Below are 16,291 nucleotides of genomic sequence, written 5' to 3'. Positions count from 1 at the left end.
TATATGTTATGCTAGTTCCATTGGTCAAGTGAAAATGAAATGGGGGACCGAATTCTGAAGTGGCCAAGGTGCACCCGCTCACAGCACTTGTGAGTGCTAGAGCAGTGTCAGACCCAGGTTCAGAACATTACACCTGAGTTATTTTTAACTTGGAAGTTCATAAAGAAATATTTATAAATTGTTCCTTCCTCTATGTCATTACAGTTCCTAATAATGACAATATCTCCATTCTTAATTGAGTGGTAAATTTTCATTAGGGAATCTGGCTGGGGACTTGGGAGTCACTGGCCACACAAAAATTGGGTCCTTCTGTAGTCTAGCAAGCGAAAATAAGAGATAAAAAACACATTTTAATTTCAAAGTGGGCTCCAAAATATCACACGCACCACACAAATTTCTAGCTATAAGACTTATGGAAGGAAAATTTGCCAATGGGAGTGAGGCAATCTCACCTTATCCACACTCCCACCACAATTTTAGTTAAACTCATCATCATCCCACCCTTCCACATCTCTCCCCATCAAACTATCCATAAACCAAAAACACCAACACAGCCTCTTCATTTTTCATTTTGTAAAGGGTCAAGTGAGCTCACAATTTTCTTTTTGTAGCAACTAACAATGGCAACCATGAACTCCAGTGTGCTAGCATGCAACTATGCCATCTCTTCTGGTGCTGGATCACCAGAGCTCAACTCAAAGACTGTTTCTTCACAATCACTTGTATCCTCAGTTAAATTACCTGTGATCAGGGCCAAACATGCCAGAGTTTCTGATTCGAAAGAGCCAATCCGTGCCGGGAATGACGGAAGAAGAGCTGCACTTCTTGGCCTTGCAGCTGCACTTTTCACCACTGCTGCCTCCACCTCCTCTGCCAATGCAGGCGTCATCGAAGATTATCTCGAAAAGAGCAAAGCTAACAAGGTTTGTTAGCTATTGAATCTTCATCACTTAATAATATAACTGTTTCTACTTTTGATGACTTAAACAAATATGTGTGTTGTAATAGGAATTGAATGACAAGAAGAGGTTGGCCACAAGTGGTGCAAACTTTGCACGGGCATATACAGTTCAATTCGGCACCTGCAAGTTCCCGGAGAACTTCACCGGCTGCCAAGATCTGGCCAAGCAGAAGGTTTGATTTATAGTGCATAAACTGACTCTGATATTTGGATTTAATAGTTTTAAGAATGATCTTTGTGCAACCATTTTATTTATTTATTTGGTGGTGGTCTAATGCAGAAAGTGCCATTTTTATCTGAGGATTTGGCGTTGGAGTGCGAAGGAAAGGACAAGTTCAAGTGTGGTTCCAATGTGTTCTGGAAATGGTGAAGTGTGAAAGCTGCTTGCGTGTGTCAATGTGTCAATCAAATTCTCCCCAACATGTATTTAATTTCCATTAAGACTTGTACTCTATTTGTTCTGTCGTCTTTTCTCTGTTTCTAAGTTTTATTGCTTGATCCTTGTTCTACACCTAGTAATTCTTGGGAAATTATGGACAGAATGTGCCCAGAATTTTGATCTTAGTTAAAAATGATCACATCTGATATGTTACATGGCACGGATTTTCTTACATGCCCTAGGTTACACTAACACAGAAACTGTATAAGTTTTAGGTCTTATAGCCACAGATAAGGAGTAAAAACTAGAGAAAAAAAAAAAAAAGATTTATAACCATAGAGAGGACAGTAATGCTAATACCCATTCATCCTGTTTAGTGATTCCAGCCGCAAACTCCAGTATACTTGATACGTAATGACAATATAGTGTACAACTCATGGTATCATCCATTTCTTGCCTCAAACTTGAAAGATAGTTCAGCGGACAATATCAACATATTCATCAATGAAATAATATTACAATTTTCCGCATATGTTGCAGTACTCTTTTCACAAAAATTGTTGGTTAGGGACCTAGGGTTAAACATACTCCATTTCTATATCCTGAGATTGACTGTATGGTGAAAAAAAAAATGAACAAAAATTGTGAAATTACAAAACATAAATTGTTCAATAAGAAAACTGTGAGCAGAAACTATTTTCCCGGTGATCATGAAAAATATCACTCTAGTCAAGCCAGTCCAATTGCACTTGAATGATTGGTCTCCACAGGAGGTTTAGGCCGTCGTAAGGCCAACAATGCATTGATACTGCAATCTCATCAGCAAGAATACCAAGCTTCAGACTTTTACCCAACCATACCACGATTACCAATTCATATGAGTTGCAAAAACATGAATGTGGCTCACGAGCATGTCTAATATGTTCGAAGCAAACTTCGGGTTTTCAATTGTCAACTGCAATTCAAGTGAACGCTCAATATCTAGTCCAATTTATCCATCTGCATGTATCTAATCCGATCTGTCTGTCTATCTGTATGAATCTGTTCGCGGAACCTCAAGAGTACGAACACAAAGATGAGGAGCCATTATACTGCAACTGAGGACATGGAGTCGGGTTTACTCCATCAGTAAAACCAGAAACATATTTACAATTCCACCTTGCAGATGGTGCCAGGCCTAGAACACTAACATTTTTCATGCATACCATTTCAAAAGGTGCATCTTCAATACCCTCTAATACTGGGGCTCTTGTGGAATTCAAACTGACCACATCACTTATAAAAATACCGCGTATTTTTGGGAGAGCTTTGGAATCCCATCCATCATCAGGGTGGTCATTGGCACCCCTACTGAATCTTATGGGTATCTTAACTCTCTCCATTATAATGTTGCGTATGGTGATATTTGCTATATATCCTCCCCTCCCGTTATCTGTCTTTATTCGCACCCCAGCTGCGGAGTCTCTAACTTGCAAATCCTCCACAGTGACATTTGAAATCCCACCAGACATCTCGCTGCCAATTCCCACCCCAGAACAAGTTGGAGTTGTGCCCGAGACTCTCCTTATAATAATGTTTGAGCTTGGACGGGCCATGGTGATACCATATTGATCCCAACCACTCTTCACCGCAACAAGATCGTCCCCGCTTTCAATGTAGCAGTCTTCAATACACACTTGCGTGCTTGAATCTGTGAGTAAAATTATCAGGAGATTAAAATCATTACTCTTTTAAGCTTTGGATTTATTTTATCGAATATTCAGAAAATAAAACATGATAAGATAGCAACATAAAGAGAATCAAACCATAAAGAGAATTTAGTGGCCTACCTGGGTCTATGCCATCGGTATTTGGGGAATTGAGAGGAGCCAGGATTTTCACATCTTTGATCACAATATTACTGAAACAAATGGAGAGTTACCTGTTAGGTTTCCACCAGAAAGCTAAGGCACATGAAATTATCATGAAGATAAAGGGGGAAATCTTGATTGCTGGTCCATTGTTACAAGTGATATTTTATGCTTCAAATGTTTAAGATCTGTATGAAATTAGGACTTTGGAAACGTTATAACTTCATAGATGATTTGTCCCCCTCGAGATGTTGTTTTAACACCTATCGGAACACCTATCGGGGTTGGACTGTGAATAAATTCTAGTCAATTTAAGGTAGTGTAGAAGAATCTGTTTTATCTGCTATACTTCACTGATTTTCCTTTTCAAAATGCTAATGCGCTCAGGCAGTTGCAAAATGTACCCAAGGTGCTAAAATTCTGGACATAATAAAAAGATATACAAAGTGCTACTCATGTTTAAATTTTGAAGTCAGTAGTATAAAAAGAAAAGATACTTACTTCATTTTCTAATACCAAAATCAGTTGTTATTAAATCCAAGATGATTACGCTTTATGACATGGAAATTAATAATTCAATACTGGCTAGCAGCAATTGAGGATTCTAGTGTATTCAAACCTGCAATAAACAGGATGGATGGTCCAGAAAGGAGAATTAAGGAAGTTGAGGTTGGAGATGAGTATGTTATGTGAGGACATCATCTCAAGGAGGTGGCCTCTGGTGTGCTTCAATGTTCTGTTCCACCATAGATCCCACCACATCTTTCCCTGGCCATCAATGGTCCCATTCTGTCCTGAAATTAATAAAAAATGAACTGATCACAGACCACTCAACAATTTATTCAACTTCAAATATTTGGGAGGCTAAAATAGATGAGAATTCGGCATCCTAGCTTAATCCAAATTTGTCTGAAAGACTAACAAAAAGTGATAATAGTATACATTCTAGTGGTACATGGTAATTTCGTGCCCCCTACTTGATTTGTAAGACCATGGCATGTTTTCGATGCATTCCTAAAGTACCTAAGAGGCACAATGCATGAGTCGCAATACAAAACATTAGCTCCAAGTAACTCTCCTTTTTTGAGCTGTGCATTACTCGAAGTCACAACTCTAATTAGATCTTCATAGAATAGATTAATGTGATCCCTTAAACACTAAACTACGAATGTGAGCAATATACAAAGGCACATGAATGTGAAAGTAGTGCCAGAACTGGGAATCCACAAGACTGGTACAGTGAGTGTTTTTGAAAGCAATAGTTGATGTATAATTGAATAACTGTATGGGTAAGCATATGAATGAACCCTCTAGGGAACCTGACTGAAAAGGAAAACATAACTTATCCTCATTTGCAGCCATCATTTGTGATGGTTCAACAAGATTTTCTAAAAATAATAATCATAACTAAAGGAAATACTATGCTCCCTTTAGGTGGAAGAAAAAGATGACCACAAACTTTGAAATTAAATTCTTGATACTCTAAGGATCAAGATGGTTAAAGGCTAGCTTACCCATTTAACAAAAAAAAAAAAGCAAAAGAAAAAGAAAAAAGAAGATGGTTAAAGGCTGCTTGCTTGTACATGGAACCAGTTCAATGATGTGTATTAAAGGCAAAACATAAGAAGTTAAAGGCTGCTTGCTTGTACATGGAACCAGTTCAATGATGTGTATTAAAGGCAAAACATAAGAATTCAAATTGTGACTTTGATCAATTATTGTAGGCATTTTTAGCTTCATCAATGTTGACAGAGCAAACTAGATTAATCAGCCTAACTTTGTACGCAAGATTCTTCATTTATATACATAAGATTATCCATCCCCTCACAATAAATAGACAAACAAATATTAACAACCAACACTTATGTAGTGCTTATTAATATAACCTTACAAATAAGCAAGGGGAGCATCAATTTGTGACAGGTTCTGCAATACAACGCAACACACACACAGAAATGCATTACAACGCAAGACAAGGAAATTGAAAAAACCAAAGGTGAGGAAAAATTAGACAGTGAATCATCAGTGTACTACATGTCTCATAAAGGAACACTTAGAGCTGTGATAAAAAAATTTAGTCCATTTTCCACAGCCTCGACGTTAGGTCTTGAGACAGTCAAAGAAAATTAGATGATTATTAAAAACTCAAAAGGGGATGCAATTTCATCTTTCATTACATGACGAAGTATTAATACCTGTAATGACAACATTAGTGAGACCATCTCCATGGATGAGGCTTATATGCCTCCCCCCCAACCTTTCTCTCCCTCTTCCATAAGAAGGTAACGGCTCTATAATTGGCCATTCTTCTGGGTCCTATAATTTGAAGTAAACAAAAAAAAATTTTAAAAATTAGAATTTTGAGTTAAAGTATATGGATTTAGTTCAATAAATCACTGAAAATGAGTAGTTGTGAACCAGAGTCACCCATCACCAAGATAAAAATTGAAATGGGTTCATTCAGTATAGTCCCCAAAATGCCTTTTCCCGTAAAACAAATTCACACACTCTCTCTCTTCTTCATTTACTTCCAAGTTTGAATATTAATTGACCTTTTCCAATGCACAGTCCAACAGAAAGGCTAATTCCAAATAATCCAGAGTTTGTAAGTAAATTGTCTTTTCTTTCTAGAAGAACTTTTGTTGCTGATATACAATTCAAATAAATGAAATGTCTCAAATTTCTCCCAACTAGTTTTGCTGATAACATACTTTTTTGACTTTTAATTAGCACACAGTTACTCAAGTGAGAATATGTATGTGTGTGTGAGAGAGAGAGAGCTCAAATGCTACCAAACCATTTGTCTCTTCTATATAGACTATTAAAACCCATTTACCTATCAAATTGTTAATACAAATTCAACCCAATAAATAGTTGAAATCTTTCAAAAATGTTAGTTAAATCATATATTCTAAATGAATTAAGCCTATAGAGTCAAAAAGTATACGCCCGCAGTACATAATACATACACACAACTATATTATATATATATATATATATGAGATTACCTGAGAACCCAATATAACAGCACCTTCTTCTAGAAAGAGCGTAAAATTACTGGTGAGATTGAAGCTACCGGTGACCCACCTTCCCCTCGGAACATTGAGCTGGGCCCCACCTCTCTCCATGAACTTCTCCAAGTGCCGTATCGCCCGCTGAAACGCCGCCGTATTCGAAGTGTTCCCATCACCGACGCCCCCAAAATCCCTTATCGACATCACCACCTTCCTCGGCGGCGCGTGACGGAAAAACCAGACACAGCTCGGCCACCCGACCCTATCGGAAAGCCCGGTATTATCCTGAACCAACTCGGGCCGTATCGGAAATACCCTTTTTGTGGTGATTTGAAGGCAAGAAACAGCTATAACCGTGAATATCAATAACAAGAACGCCCATGTTGGCCTGGTATACCCACCCATCATCGCACCAAACATTTGTTTTTCACCATCCATCATATTACGTTCATACATGAAATTTATGTATACACAAATATATATATATATGCGTTTATATGTATATGTATATGTATATGAGGAAGAACAGGGGAGGTGTTGTTTATAGGATAGAACAACAGTGCGTATTACGCATAGTTTTGGTGGGTTCTAGGAATGATCGTTTTCTTGGCTGGAGGCCATGAAACTTGTAATGAGGACGTGGGGAGGGAGTGTGCGTATTGCGCACGGAGGCGTATATTAGCAGGCCGGTGAGGTCTTGGTTAATCCGTGTGAAAGTTTTGGATCAAATACAGTGTGATAGCCATAATTTAACGAAGAAAGTATAAACGAATGAGCATGTGCCACGCCAGCGGATGTTGCGTGGCGGATGACCATTGGTTGATTAGATGTAGAGGCATATATAGTAGGCTCTGCACTGAATTGAAACTGGTGTGTGGAGAGTGGACAATTTGGAGCTTTTACTGGAAAGTAATGTGAAGAAGCCGACTTTCACGGGAGTCTAAGCGTGAATTATATGTGTGTATATATATATAAACAGTCGGTTTGTGGCAGGATCACACGTGGGAGATTCTGGTAGTCGTGGGGCCCATAGAAGACCAGATTACTCTTGATGGTTGATGATGATCACCACTCTGAATTATGATGATATGTTAATCTGGTTGGCCACGCCATTCACGAGTATAAGGGCGTCCATCCGTTGAATTATACGGACGTGATTTGAATTATGAAATGAAATTTTTATTTTTTGGGATTGGAAAAAAAATTGAAAATGAAATTAAAATTGATAAAATTTCAATATAATATAGTGCTTTGATTCTATGGATTTTTTTGAATGAAATATATATTTTTTTCAATTCTAATTCCATAAATTTGACTTTTTTTTAAAAAAAAATTTAATTCTAATTTTACGGCTTCGATTTGAATTCTAAATTTTAAATTCAAAATTTTTGTTTGATCGGATGAAATTGAAGGGAGAAAATATTAGTTCAATTTTTAAGACTATAATTTTTGTATTTTGCAATTCTATTTTAGCACCTTGAATTCCATTTTATTTCAAAAGCACAAATGATATATATATATATATATATGTGTGTGTGTGTGTGTGTATTATAACTTAATTAAATCTATTTTACTTTTTGAAATTCAAATTCAGATTCAAAAAGAATTTGATTCGAGAGAGTAAAGACAAAGCCATTTTGCAAATTGGATCACACTATTCAAAGTAGGATTTCCTATGGGCGGGCACCGTAAGTGCTCCAGTCAATGAAGTGAAGGGTTGTTGATTCCACTGATAAAAAAGTAGCGAGTTCTTCACACTCGTCACCCACTGCACAAACTCTATACACATCTATGCATCCAGGACACCTGGTCCGGCCCGGCCCCGCCTAAGTTAAATTTTATTTGTTTTTATGTGTGTGTGTGAAAATTTCTATATGATACCCCCTAAATCTTTTAATTCTATAATAGAATTATCTCTTAACCTCCTTTTTTTTTTTTTTTTTTTTTTTTTATAATTTCTTTAAAATAAAAGTTAAAATTTCCTTCTTCAATTAGACTTTTTTTTTTTTTTTTTCCTTTCTAAGTTGTTTCATTTTTCATACTATAATTTTATGAAGTTAATGGGTGTAATTTCATGCATTGTTTTCACAATACAAATATGTACAATTGTATTTAATATAAAACTGAATAATATTTTAATTTTTATATCGGTCAACTATTTATTCTTCTTATACTTCTCACTGATTATCATATTATTTTGCAATAAATTTTTTTTCTTTTTTGTCTCTTGATTTAAACCATCTATATGTCATATAGTAATTTTGTTCTTTTTACACTGCAACCTTCTCTCCCTCCCAAAATAAATAATCCGTATTTGAGTTTTTTTCTTCCAAAAACTCATTCTGCGACTTGAGGCAAAACAAAAGGTTGTTTGCGCCAAAACGGCATAGTTTTGCCAAAAAGAAATTCTGCGATCAAACTTGGGCTCGCGCTTTTGCTCAAGTCAATCTGCTAATCCTTGTAGGCTCGTGTTATTTCCCTTAGTCTGCTACACAGCATTTGGGCCTCCAAATGGCCAAAAATGAGTTTTGGCTAGGTTCGTGCAAGTGCTCTTAATAGAGTCTATTTTTATTATCTAATTATAAAATTTAAATTACTTTTTGTTTTTTCACAAATTTAAATTACTTTGCATATCCTTTTGCAAACCTAACCTAAGACATTTTTCATTAAAATCTACTAACTATTTATTCTTCTTATGGAGGAAATGAATACTTTTTTGTCACGCATATATTTCGAATTGTTCTGAATATAAAATGCTATGGATATGGACGGAATACATTTCGAACACTTTGATGGGATAGTTTTGCATTTTTTTCTTTTTCAAGCAATGAAGTTACAATGTAATATCAAAACATTTAATTAATGAGTTAACTTATATAAAGATATAAAAACCAAACCCAATATGTGTCCTGCTCTAACTTATAAATTAGTGATTACCATCACAATAATATTATCTAATAAGATTTTTTATTTTTATTTTTTATATTTTATATATGATATATATTATATTCTTATTTGTTGACATATTCCTACCATATATATATTGAGATTTATTGTATTCATCATATTCGTGCTTAATATTTATTTTTCCCAAAGTACACATTATTGTTTTAGAAATTTTTTTTTTTTTTTTTTTTTTGTTTTTGCTTTTGTTTTTGTTTTTGTTTTTGTTTTTTTTTTTTTCCATTTATCTGCACTCTGAGTTGGCGCGAGTTGACCCGGACTCCTGTGCAGTTCCATTTCTGTTCTTTCTCGACCGTTGCCTTCATTATCTCGGAGGTTGCTTCTATTCTCAAAAGCCAGACAGACCTCTGCTCAGGTATCCATCTCTCTCTATGTGTGTGCTTTCACATTGTGTGTGTATTATGTATAACTATATATTGACGTAATTTTGACCGGATCTTCCGTTGGTATGCTTTTGGTTTGATAGTGTAGATTGATGGATTCGTCATCGAATCAAGCAGAATTTGATTACTTATTCAAGCTTTTGATGATCGGAGACTCTGGTGTCGGCAAAAGCAGCCTCCTCCTCAGTTTTACTTCTGATACATTCGAGGATCTTTCTCCCACTATAGGTACAAAAATAGGAAAATTGGCATTAAATAAACACACATACACGGGAACCTAGAGTTTTATGTTAGAAATAAATGGTAATTCTCTCGATGCCTTTTGAATGAATTTGAAAAATATGCTTTTGAATCTCTTAACAAGGTCATCCTTAATCAAATAATTGTTTTACGATCTTAAGAACAAATCACGACAGGAAAATACACCTACCACAAATAAAGAATACAAAGATTTAGCGTTGTTGAACATAAGTTGTGTCTATATCCACAATGAAGATAAGGCGAAAATTTTCACTATGTGAAAATCAGGAGAGTATTAACTCTGAATCTCTTTTGTCTCTCATGTCCCACTACAAACCCTAAACATCCTTATATACGGGGCTACCGTAGAAAACCACAACACAACATCACAGTTTTTATTTTGTTTTATGAGATGAATATTGGAAATCTTATATTTTCATTTAATTTTGTTCTCAACTTGTATGAAATGAACAATGTTCAGATTGTTATATGCATAATAGCCACTGTTGTTACAATCCATTTATGGCAGTTTAATTCTGCAGCATCCTTATTTGCATCTCTCTCTTTTTTTTTTTTTTTGCATATAGGTGTTGATTTCAAGGTGAAATATGTTATTATAGGGGGTAAAAAGTTAAAACTTGCAATCTGGGATACAGGTAATATTTCATACGTTGCTTAGGCGCATGTTTCTATTCTTTTTTCAGAAAAGTATTGTCCTTTGTAAGTTTGTATTGTTTCTTGCTATCTCAAACCAACCTTTTGTGGTACATTTCTTCAATTGTGCCCCTAAGCAAAGTTTTGATTGTGAAACTTATTTGGTAAATCAAAATGGGGGGTCAGATTTAACGGCCTTATCAATTTTACCTTATATTCTGGGAAGTTTCTTTTTTTTTATTAAATAAATTATTTTCTTATGTGAAAAAGTAAACACTGTCAAATTGGGATAAAAAAGCATATGTATTTGTTGACTTTTTGAATCATTTTATTTTTAATCAACTTCTAAGCAATCTTGTAGTTTATCAAATTCCAATTTTGGCCTTAATAATCAGAAGTTATACCGTATGACGCAACTTTATCAGTCCGTATATTGTATTTTCATTGCTAATAAGAAAGCTATTTGATCTTAAATGCAAATATAATTGTGTTCATGTTTTAAGATTTGTTTGGTTTACTAGTCTCAGGAAAGATGGCTTTGTTCATCTATCGGAATGAAGGAGAAGCAAGAAAGGTTTCATTGTTTCCAATGACATTACTGATGCTGAATGTTCTATCTTGCAGCTGGTCAGGAAAGATTCAGAACATTGACTAGTTCGTACTACAGAGGAGCTCAAGGGATCATTATGGGTGATTTCTGTTCATTAATTTATTTTTGTTTTTTTCGACCACTGTTGTTTGATATTCTCTTTAAAGAAAAATTGCAAATTATGGCCTATTATAGAGTTGTGGGGAGGATAAATTTTTTAGGAAACTTTTTCTTTTTTACCCGGACTAAATCTAGAACAAGAGTATTCATCATGGTTAGTGAGACATATGTGAAAAAACAGACCTTTCTATTGTTGTTACAACAATTACAACAATCAAAGCCTTTTAAAAGAAGAAGAATATTCTAAAATAATTTTGGTTGAAACGAGATATATGTTAAAAACCAGAATTTTCTTACCCAAAAAATAAATAAATAAAAAATGTTGGATAGCTAAAAATGCACTGGCTACGTTGATGTGCTGATTTTGCTCGACATTATAAGCACTCCACATTTTTTTTTTTTTTTTAATGAAGATAAAACTTTTCCCCCCTCATGGTAGACATTTATGAACATTCAGTAAATAACCTAATTTATTGACGTTCATTCATTTTATTCACTAGAGATAATTATTGCTTAGAAACGTGGCATCAGAAAGCTCATGAGTTGATCCACACATCCTTAACTGGAATCTGCTGATTATAACGTAGAGATGTGGAGCAACATAATGAGTATTGAGTGTCGATTACTTGTATCTTTGTTGTTGGAGACTTCATTTTATAGTCAAGTGTTGAGTTCAAAATTTTCTTAAACTTCCTTTCTTTTCTATTTAGTATTCCATGATCCTTCACTTTGACCTTTGTCCGCTAGTATTTGATATCTCACAGACCAATCTTTTGTTGGCTTCTTGAAATAGCCCTTTCTACGTTGGTGAATTTCCTTCCATGATTCCTTAAGCCACTGATTTGCATGCTTAAATTCTTGAAATAACTATCTCTGCATTGGTGAATTGCCTTCATGAATTTTTAAGCCAATGATTTGCATTTTTTATTTTTTTGTTCCTCTGTGCAATACATAATTTGCAACAGAGCAACACCATATGTGTGTTAAGAACTGTTGAGCTGACATGTGGACATCTTCAAAAGTCTAGGATCAAGAAAATAATTGGTTTTTGAAAAGATTTTTGCATGCCAACCAATCAAGTTCAAAGATATGGTATGGGATACATGATTCTTTTGTTATGTTTTATTCTTATTCCTGCTAATTATATGCCAGGATTGACTGGTTGTTTTCTCCATCTTACTAAAAACTTGATTTTGGTGGTTGTAATTGTAACAGTTTATGATGTAACACGGCGAGAAACATTTACAAATCTCTCTGATGTCTGGGCCAAGGAGATTGGCCTCTACTCAACTAATCAAGATTGCATCAAGATGCTTGTCGGAAACAAAGTCGATAAGGTATTTTAAGGAGATTATATATTTAAGTGTTTTTTCTTCTCAACCTGGTAATTGGCCAGGATTTTCAAAACTGAATTTTCCTTGAGAGGATATTTTTTTCATGCTTTAATGATTAAAGAAAATCAGAAGTCCTGAGTAATGGATAGGAGTGGCTACTATAGATATCATGCTCTCTCTCTCCCTCTCTCTCATGCGCAAAGAAACAGGCATAAATGTTTGTATCCTACATTTCTGAATCTATTGGAGAAATGGAGTGGTTGGTTGGGGTTTGGGGGGTGGGGCTGGGGGTTATGGTGGGGCAGAGTAGATTACTGTGGGGCAAATGACCCTCTGAAAATTTGAGCATTTCTTTTTTTTCTTGTGTTTCACCAATTGCTCGATGATAAATAGTATCACCGCTAAATGATGGGTCTAGTTCAGTAGATTTACAAGATGAAAAATCACTCCAATCAGAATAAATTTAACTATTCAATTATGTTATGCTAAATCTCTAAAATTCACAAAGAGTTGACACTGTTTATAAAATTTGATTGAACTTAAATGGTTGGAATTGTGTAGGAAAAATAATCTTTTTTTTTTTTTTTTTTTTTTTCTTTCTTTATGTGATGTTGTGGCTTGAATATGGTGCCGGGGCGAGTTGTGACCCGTTTACGACCCGTTGGATGAGCTTTTTGACCCGATTTTGCTTTGTGGGTCATGAACCCTAATTAGTACTCTATTATAGCCTGATATATAAGGGGGATTAGGGTTTGGAGTGAATTATTGAGAGACACTGAAAATTGTACAGAAAGAGAGTGGGGATGAAACTTGTAATCTCTGATTTTACACATAGTGAAGACTTTCGCCGGATATCCACCATAGACGTAGGTTTTGCCGAACCACGTATAAATCTTTGTGTTCTTGTGTGTAGTGTGTTTACTTTTCTTTTGTGTTTCGTGATTGTTGCTTGGGTTCGCTGCGTTTGTTGTAACACTTTCTTTCTTTCTTTTGTGTATAAATATGACCAGTAAATTGTGCCCAAAATATTATGTGCGTTTACAGTTTGCAATCTTGAGTAGAGGAGGTAACGGGAGCCCAGATGATAACAAGGGTAGGTCAGTTTAGAAGGAGGAAAATTTCCTATGTACATTTTAACAGATGATCCAAGTAGGAGCATCTCATGCAATTAAATGGTTCGTTCTAAGATATTTACAAGGTGAAAAATAGCTGCTGTGATATGATTTTGATTGCCATCTAAATCGATTAATTTCTTCAAAAACAGTAGGGTTTTTAAATCACAAAAACGAAAAAATAGGGTGAGAGAATTCAAATTAGACATTCTAGGATCAAACACTCATGAAGAATGTCTTAATCCCTATTTGTTGATGGAATCGTCCATTGAGCATGCATATTCAAACTTCTCAAAGAAGATTGTGGGGTCAGTTCTCTTTTAAAAAGAGTTTACTGATTTTTTACAAAACAGACATGGTTTAGGAGTTCGATGAAAGGGAGATTGATACACACTCTTAGTGCTTATTATATGAAGCTGTCTCTTTAAATGGCAAGTAGCACCTTGGTGTGCATTTGTGGGACTCTTGTGCTTTTCACACATGTAGTGACATTAATATAACTGTATTGAAGAGTGTTTCTTGAGGTGGTTGGGTAGCATATTGGTCTCGTATCTGTGTTGAACACCAACTACTAGATGGTTTTCAGACATTTTACTATTATTATATATTATTCCGTTTGTGGCTTTCGTGCATGTCTGAATCATTTCTTTTGTCTAGGAAAATGAAAGAGTAGTAACAAGGAAGGAGGGGATAAACTTTGCTAGGGAATGTGGATGTCTCTTTATTGAGTGCAGTGCAAAAACTCGAGTCAACGTACAGCAATGCTTTGAAGAGCTAGTTTTAAAGGTACAGAAAATGATAGCTTTCTTACTGTAATTTTCTTTTCTGAAAGGATGGTGTATGTGCATCTGCATGAGTTTCCTTGAAATTACTTTATTTTCAACATTTAGAAAAAACTGTTTACATGTTTGATGTGGCACTTGTTACAAACCACCTGCTTCCTTGGTGTCCATTCCATGGATTTAAGAATTGGTTGCGACTATTATGCAAAGCTGTACATAATGGTCTCAGAGGGACCTGATACAATTTGGGCTGCCATTGTGGTGGGTGGCCATTTGACATGCTTAGTGACCATTATGGTCCCTTAATCCCCTGGTTACGGGTGGCAATAGGCCACAAGAGCCTCCTGTTAGCATATAAATTTGAAAAGTCTATTTTTAAACCAATTTCAATGTTTTTAATAAAAAAAATCATTATTAGATCTTATGTGAGCTCTTGCGGAACAAAAAATTGTAAGAAAGAGATTGAGATTTGAACTGATCCAAAATAGGAGATTTGAATTGATCCATAATAGGAGATTGTGAGCTCAACCTTTAAATGTTATTACTTGGTTTGCTTATTTCAAAGGATTAATTATCTATTTTTAAATTCTGTATTTTTTATTTTTCAAAGAAAAGAAAATTTATCTCTATTGCAATGATAATGACAATAAATTACTAAAACATTAAAGGAAAATATACTATTTTCTATTGACAGCAACTGGAAAAACAACGTAAGAATTATTTCTTATACTAAATCATCTTTCTAGATTTTATAAAATTCACTAAAAATCATATAATATTTTTGATTTATGGATTGTTATACATGTGTGTTACTGCTATTGGCCAAATTAAAGAATATCGGATCTGAAACCCATGTTCTATTATGTAACATTTGTTACACTCATGTCTGTGACCACTATTCAAAACATGGATCCATGCTTACATTTCAAAGGGTTGATTTAGTATTTTTATGTCCACATTTGAAATGTTGTCTTAGATTTTGTTCAATTGAAAATATTAGTTGTGTAAAATGTCGGAGGAAATTCATTGACAAGATTTATTGGAACGTCAAAATGCGAAGGGCCTGTCAAGTACCATTTTGAGAACTGATTCTGTCTTGGAAACAGAAAAATGTGTAGGACAGAAACACCCATTTGGTATGGTTCTTCTAAAATTATGTTGAAAAAATTCTTGAAAGTGTACCTTTTTCAATAAAATATATAAAATAGTTTTCCACATTTTTCCAGACTATGATCAAGTGAAACTGAAAATGATCTGATGACAGGAAGTTTTTATGACTTTCATGGCATTCATTTTTGCAATTGAAAGAGGGATGAGACTTTCTTAAAACAATAATGACTGGATGGACTCTTAATATAATTAACATCCATTAACATCCACCAAGTCAGAGGCTTGAATTTATGACTTTCATTTTGCAATTGGAAGCTTTGAATCCAGTGTTACTCTTTTTTCTCAGTTATCATCTTTAGGATTGAATGATTGATGTTATGAATGGTCGGTCATGATTGTATGCAGATTTTGGATACGCCCGCCCTCTTAGCTGATGGCTCCAAAGGTGTGAAAAAGAACATCTTCGAAGAAAATCCATCGCAATCCGATACATCAACTAGCAGTTGCTGCTGATTCTGTTCGTTACTCTCAAATCATTCATATTTCAAGAAGGTTTCTAACTTCTGTGCCAAGACCTGAATATTACTAATGTAGACATTCTTTCAGCTTATTTACTCTGCAACTTGTACATCTTATCAATTTATTTAATGAGACTGGCTAAGATCCTAAATGATTTTGCTACATTATCAAAAAATAGTTGTATCTGAAATGCTTGGTATTTTCATGTGCCAGCTTGCTGAAAGGGCATGCATCTTTTGTTTGGGTCGTTGAAACTTACCTTGTTTACCACATTAGGTAA

At 34.9% G+C, this 16,291-nt stretch overlaps 3 protein-coding genes across 5 annotated transcripts; 2 read left to right on the top strand and 1 right to left on the bottom strand.

Moving 5' to 3' along the window:
- The first annotated feature begins 502 nt into the window (after positions 1-502).
- LOC132284508 (photosystem I reaction center subunit N, chloroplastic) lies at positions 503-1,470 on the top strand. The gene is made up of 3 exons (XM_059786618.1): positions 503-923; positions 1,009-1,134; positions 1,242-1,470. The coding sequence occupies exons 1-3, from the start codon at positions 621-623 to the stop codon at positions 1,329-1,331; spliced, it is 519 nt and encodes a 172-aa protein (XP_059642601.1). The 5' UTR covers positions 503-620; the 3' UTR covers positions 1,332-1,470.
- LOC132284507 (probable polygalacturonase) lies at positions 1,251-6,897 on the bottom strand. The gene is made up of 5 exons (XM_059786617.1): positions 6,199-6,897; positions 5,386-5,506; positions 3,810-3,984; positions 3,170-3,240; positions 1,251-3,030 (listed from the first exon to the last, which is right to left on the bottom strand). The coding sequence occupies exons 1-5, from the start codon at positions 6,658-6,660 to the stop codon at positions 2,396-2,398; spliced, it is 1,464 nt and encodes a 487-aa protein (XP_059642600.1). The 5' UTR covers positions 6,661-6,897; the 3' UTR covers positions 1,251-2,395.
- A 2,496-nt stretch (positions 6,898-9,393) lies between these two features.
- Positions 9,394-16,162, top strand: LOC132285762 (ras-related protein RABC1-like). 3 transcript variants are annotated; one of them, XM_059787971.1, is made up of 7 exons: positions 9,395-9,523; positions 9,635-9,779; positions 10,379-10,447; positions 11,070-11,135; positions 12,370-12,491; positions 14,258-14,386; positions 15,898-16,162. In XM_059787971.1, the coding sequence occupies exons 2-7, from the start codon at positions 9,644-9,646 to the stop codon at positions 16,003-16,005; spliced, it is 630 nt and encodes a 209-aa protein (XP_059643954.1). In that variant the 5' UTR covers positions 9,395-9,523; positions 9,635-9,643; the 3' UTR covers positions 16,006-16,162. The 3 variants fall into 3 exon arrangements, with proteins under 3 accessions (XP_059643956.1, XP_059643954.1, XP_059643955.1); XM_059787972.1 differs by having other exon boundaries at positions 9,411-9,523; positions 9,640-9,779; XM_059787973.1 differs by lacking the exon at positions 10,379-10,447 and having other exon boundaries at positions 9,394-9,523.
- The last annotated feature ends 129 nt before the right edge of the window (positions 16,163-16,291 follow it).

Source organism: Cornus florida, unplaced genomic scaffold (genome assembly GCF_030987335.1).
Source record: "Cornus florida cultivar Cherokee Brave unplaced genomic scaffold, ASM3098733v1 CherokeeBrave_3.0.0_Hap2_Chr11, whole genome shotgun sequence".
NCBI classification, from domain to species: domain Eukaryota; kingdom Viridiplantae; phylum Streptophyta; class Magnoliopsida; order Cornales; family Cornaceae; genus Cornus; species Cornus florida.
The sequence above is the reverse complement of the archived record's forward strand: the minus strand, read 5'-3'. Positions and strand labels throughout refer to the sequence as shown.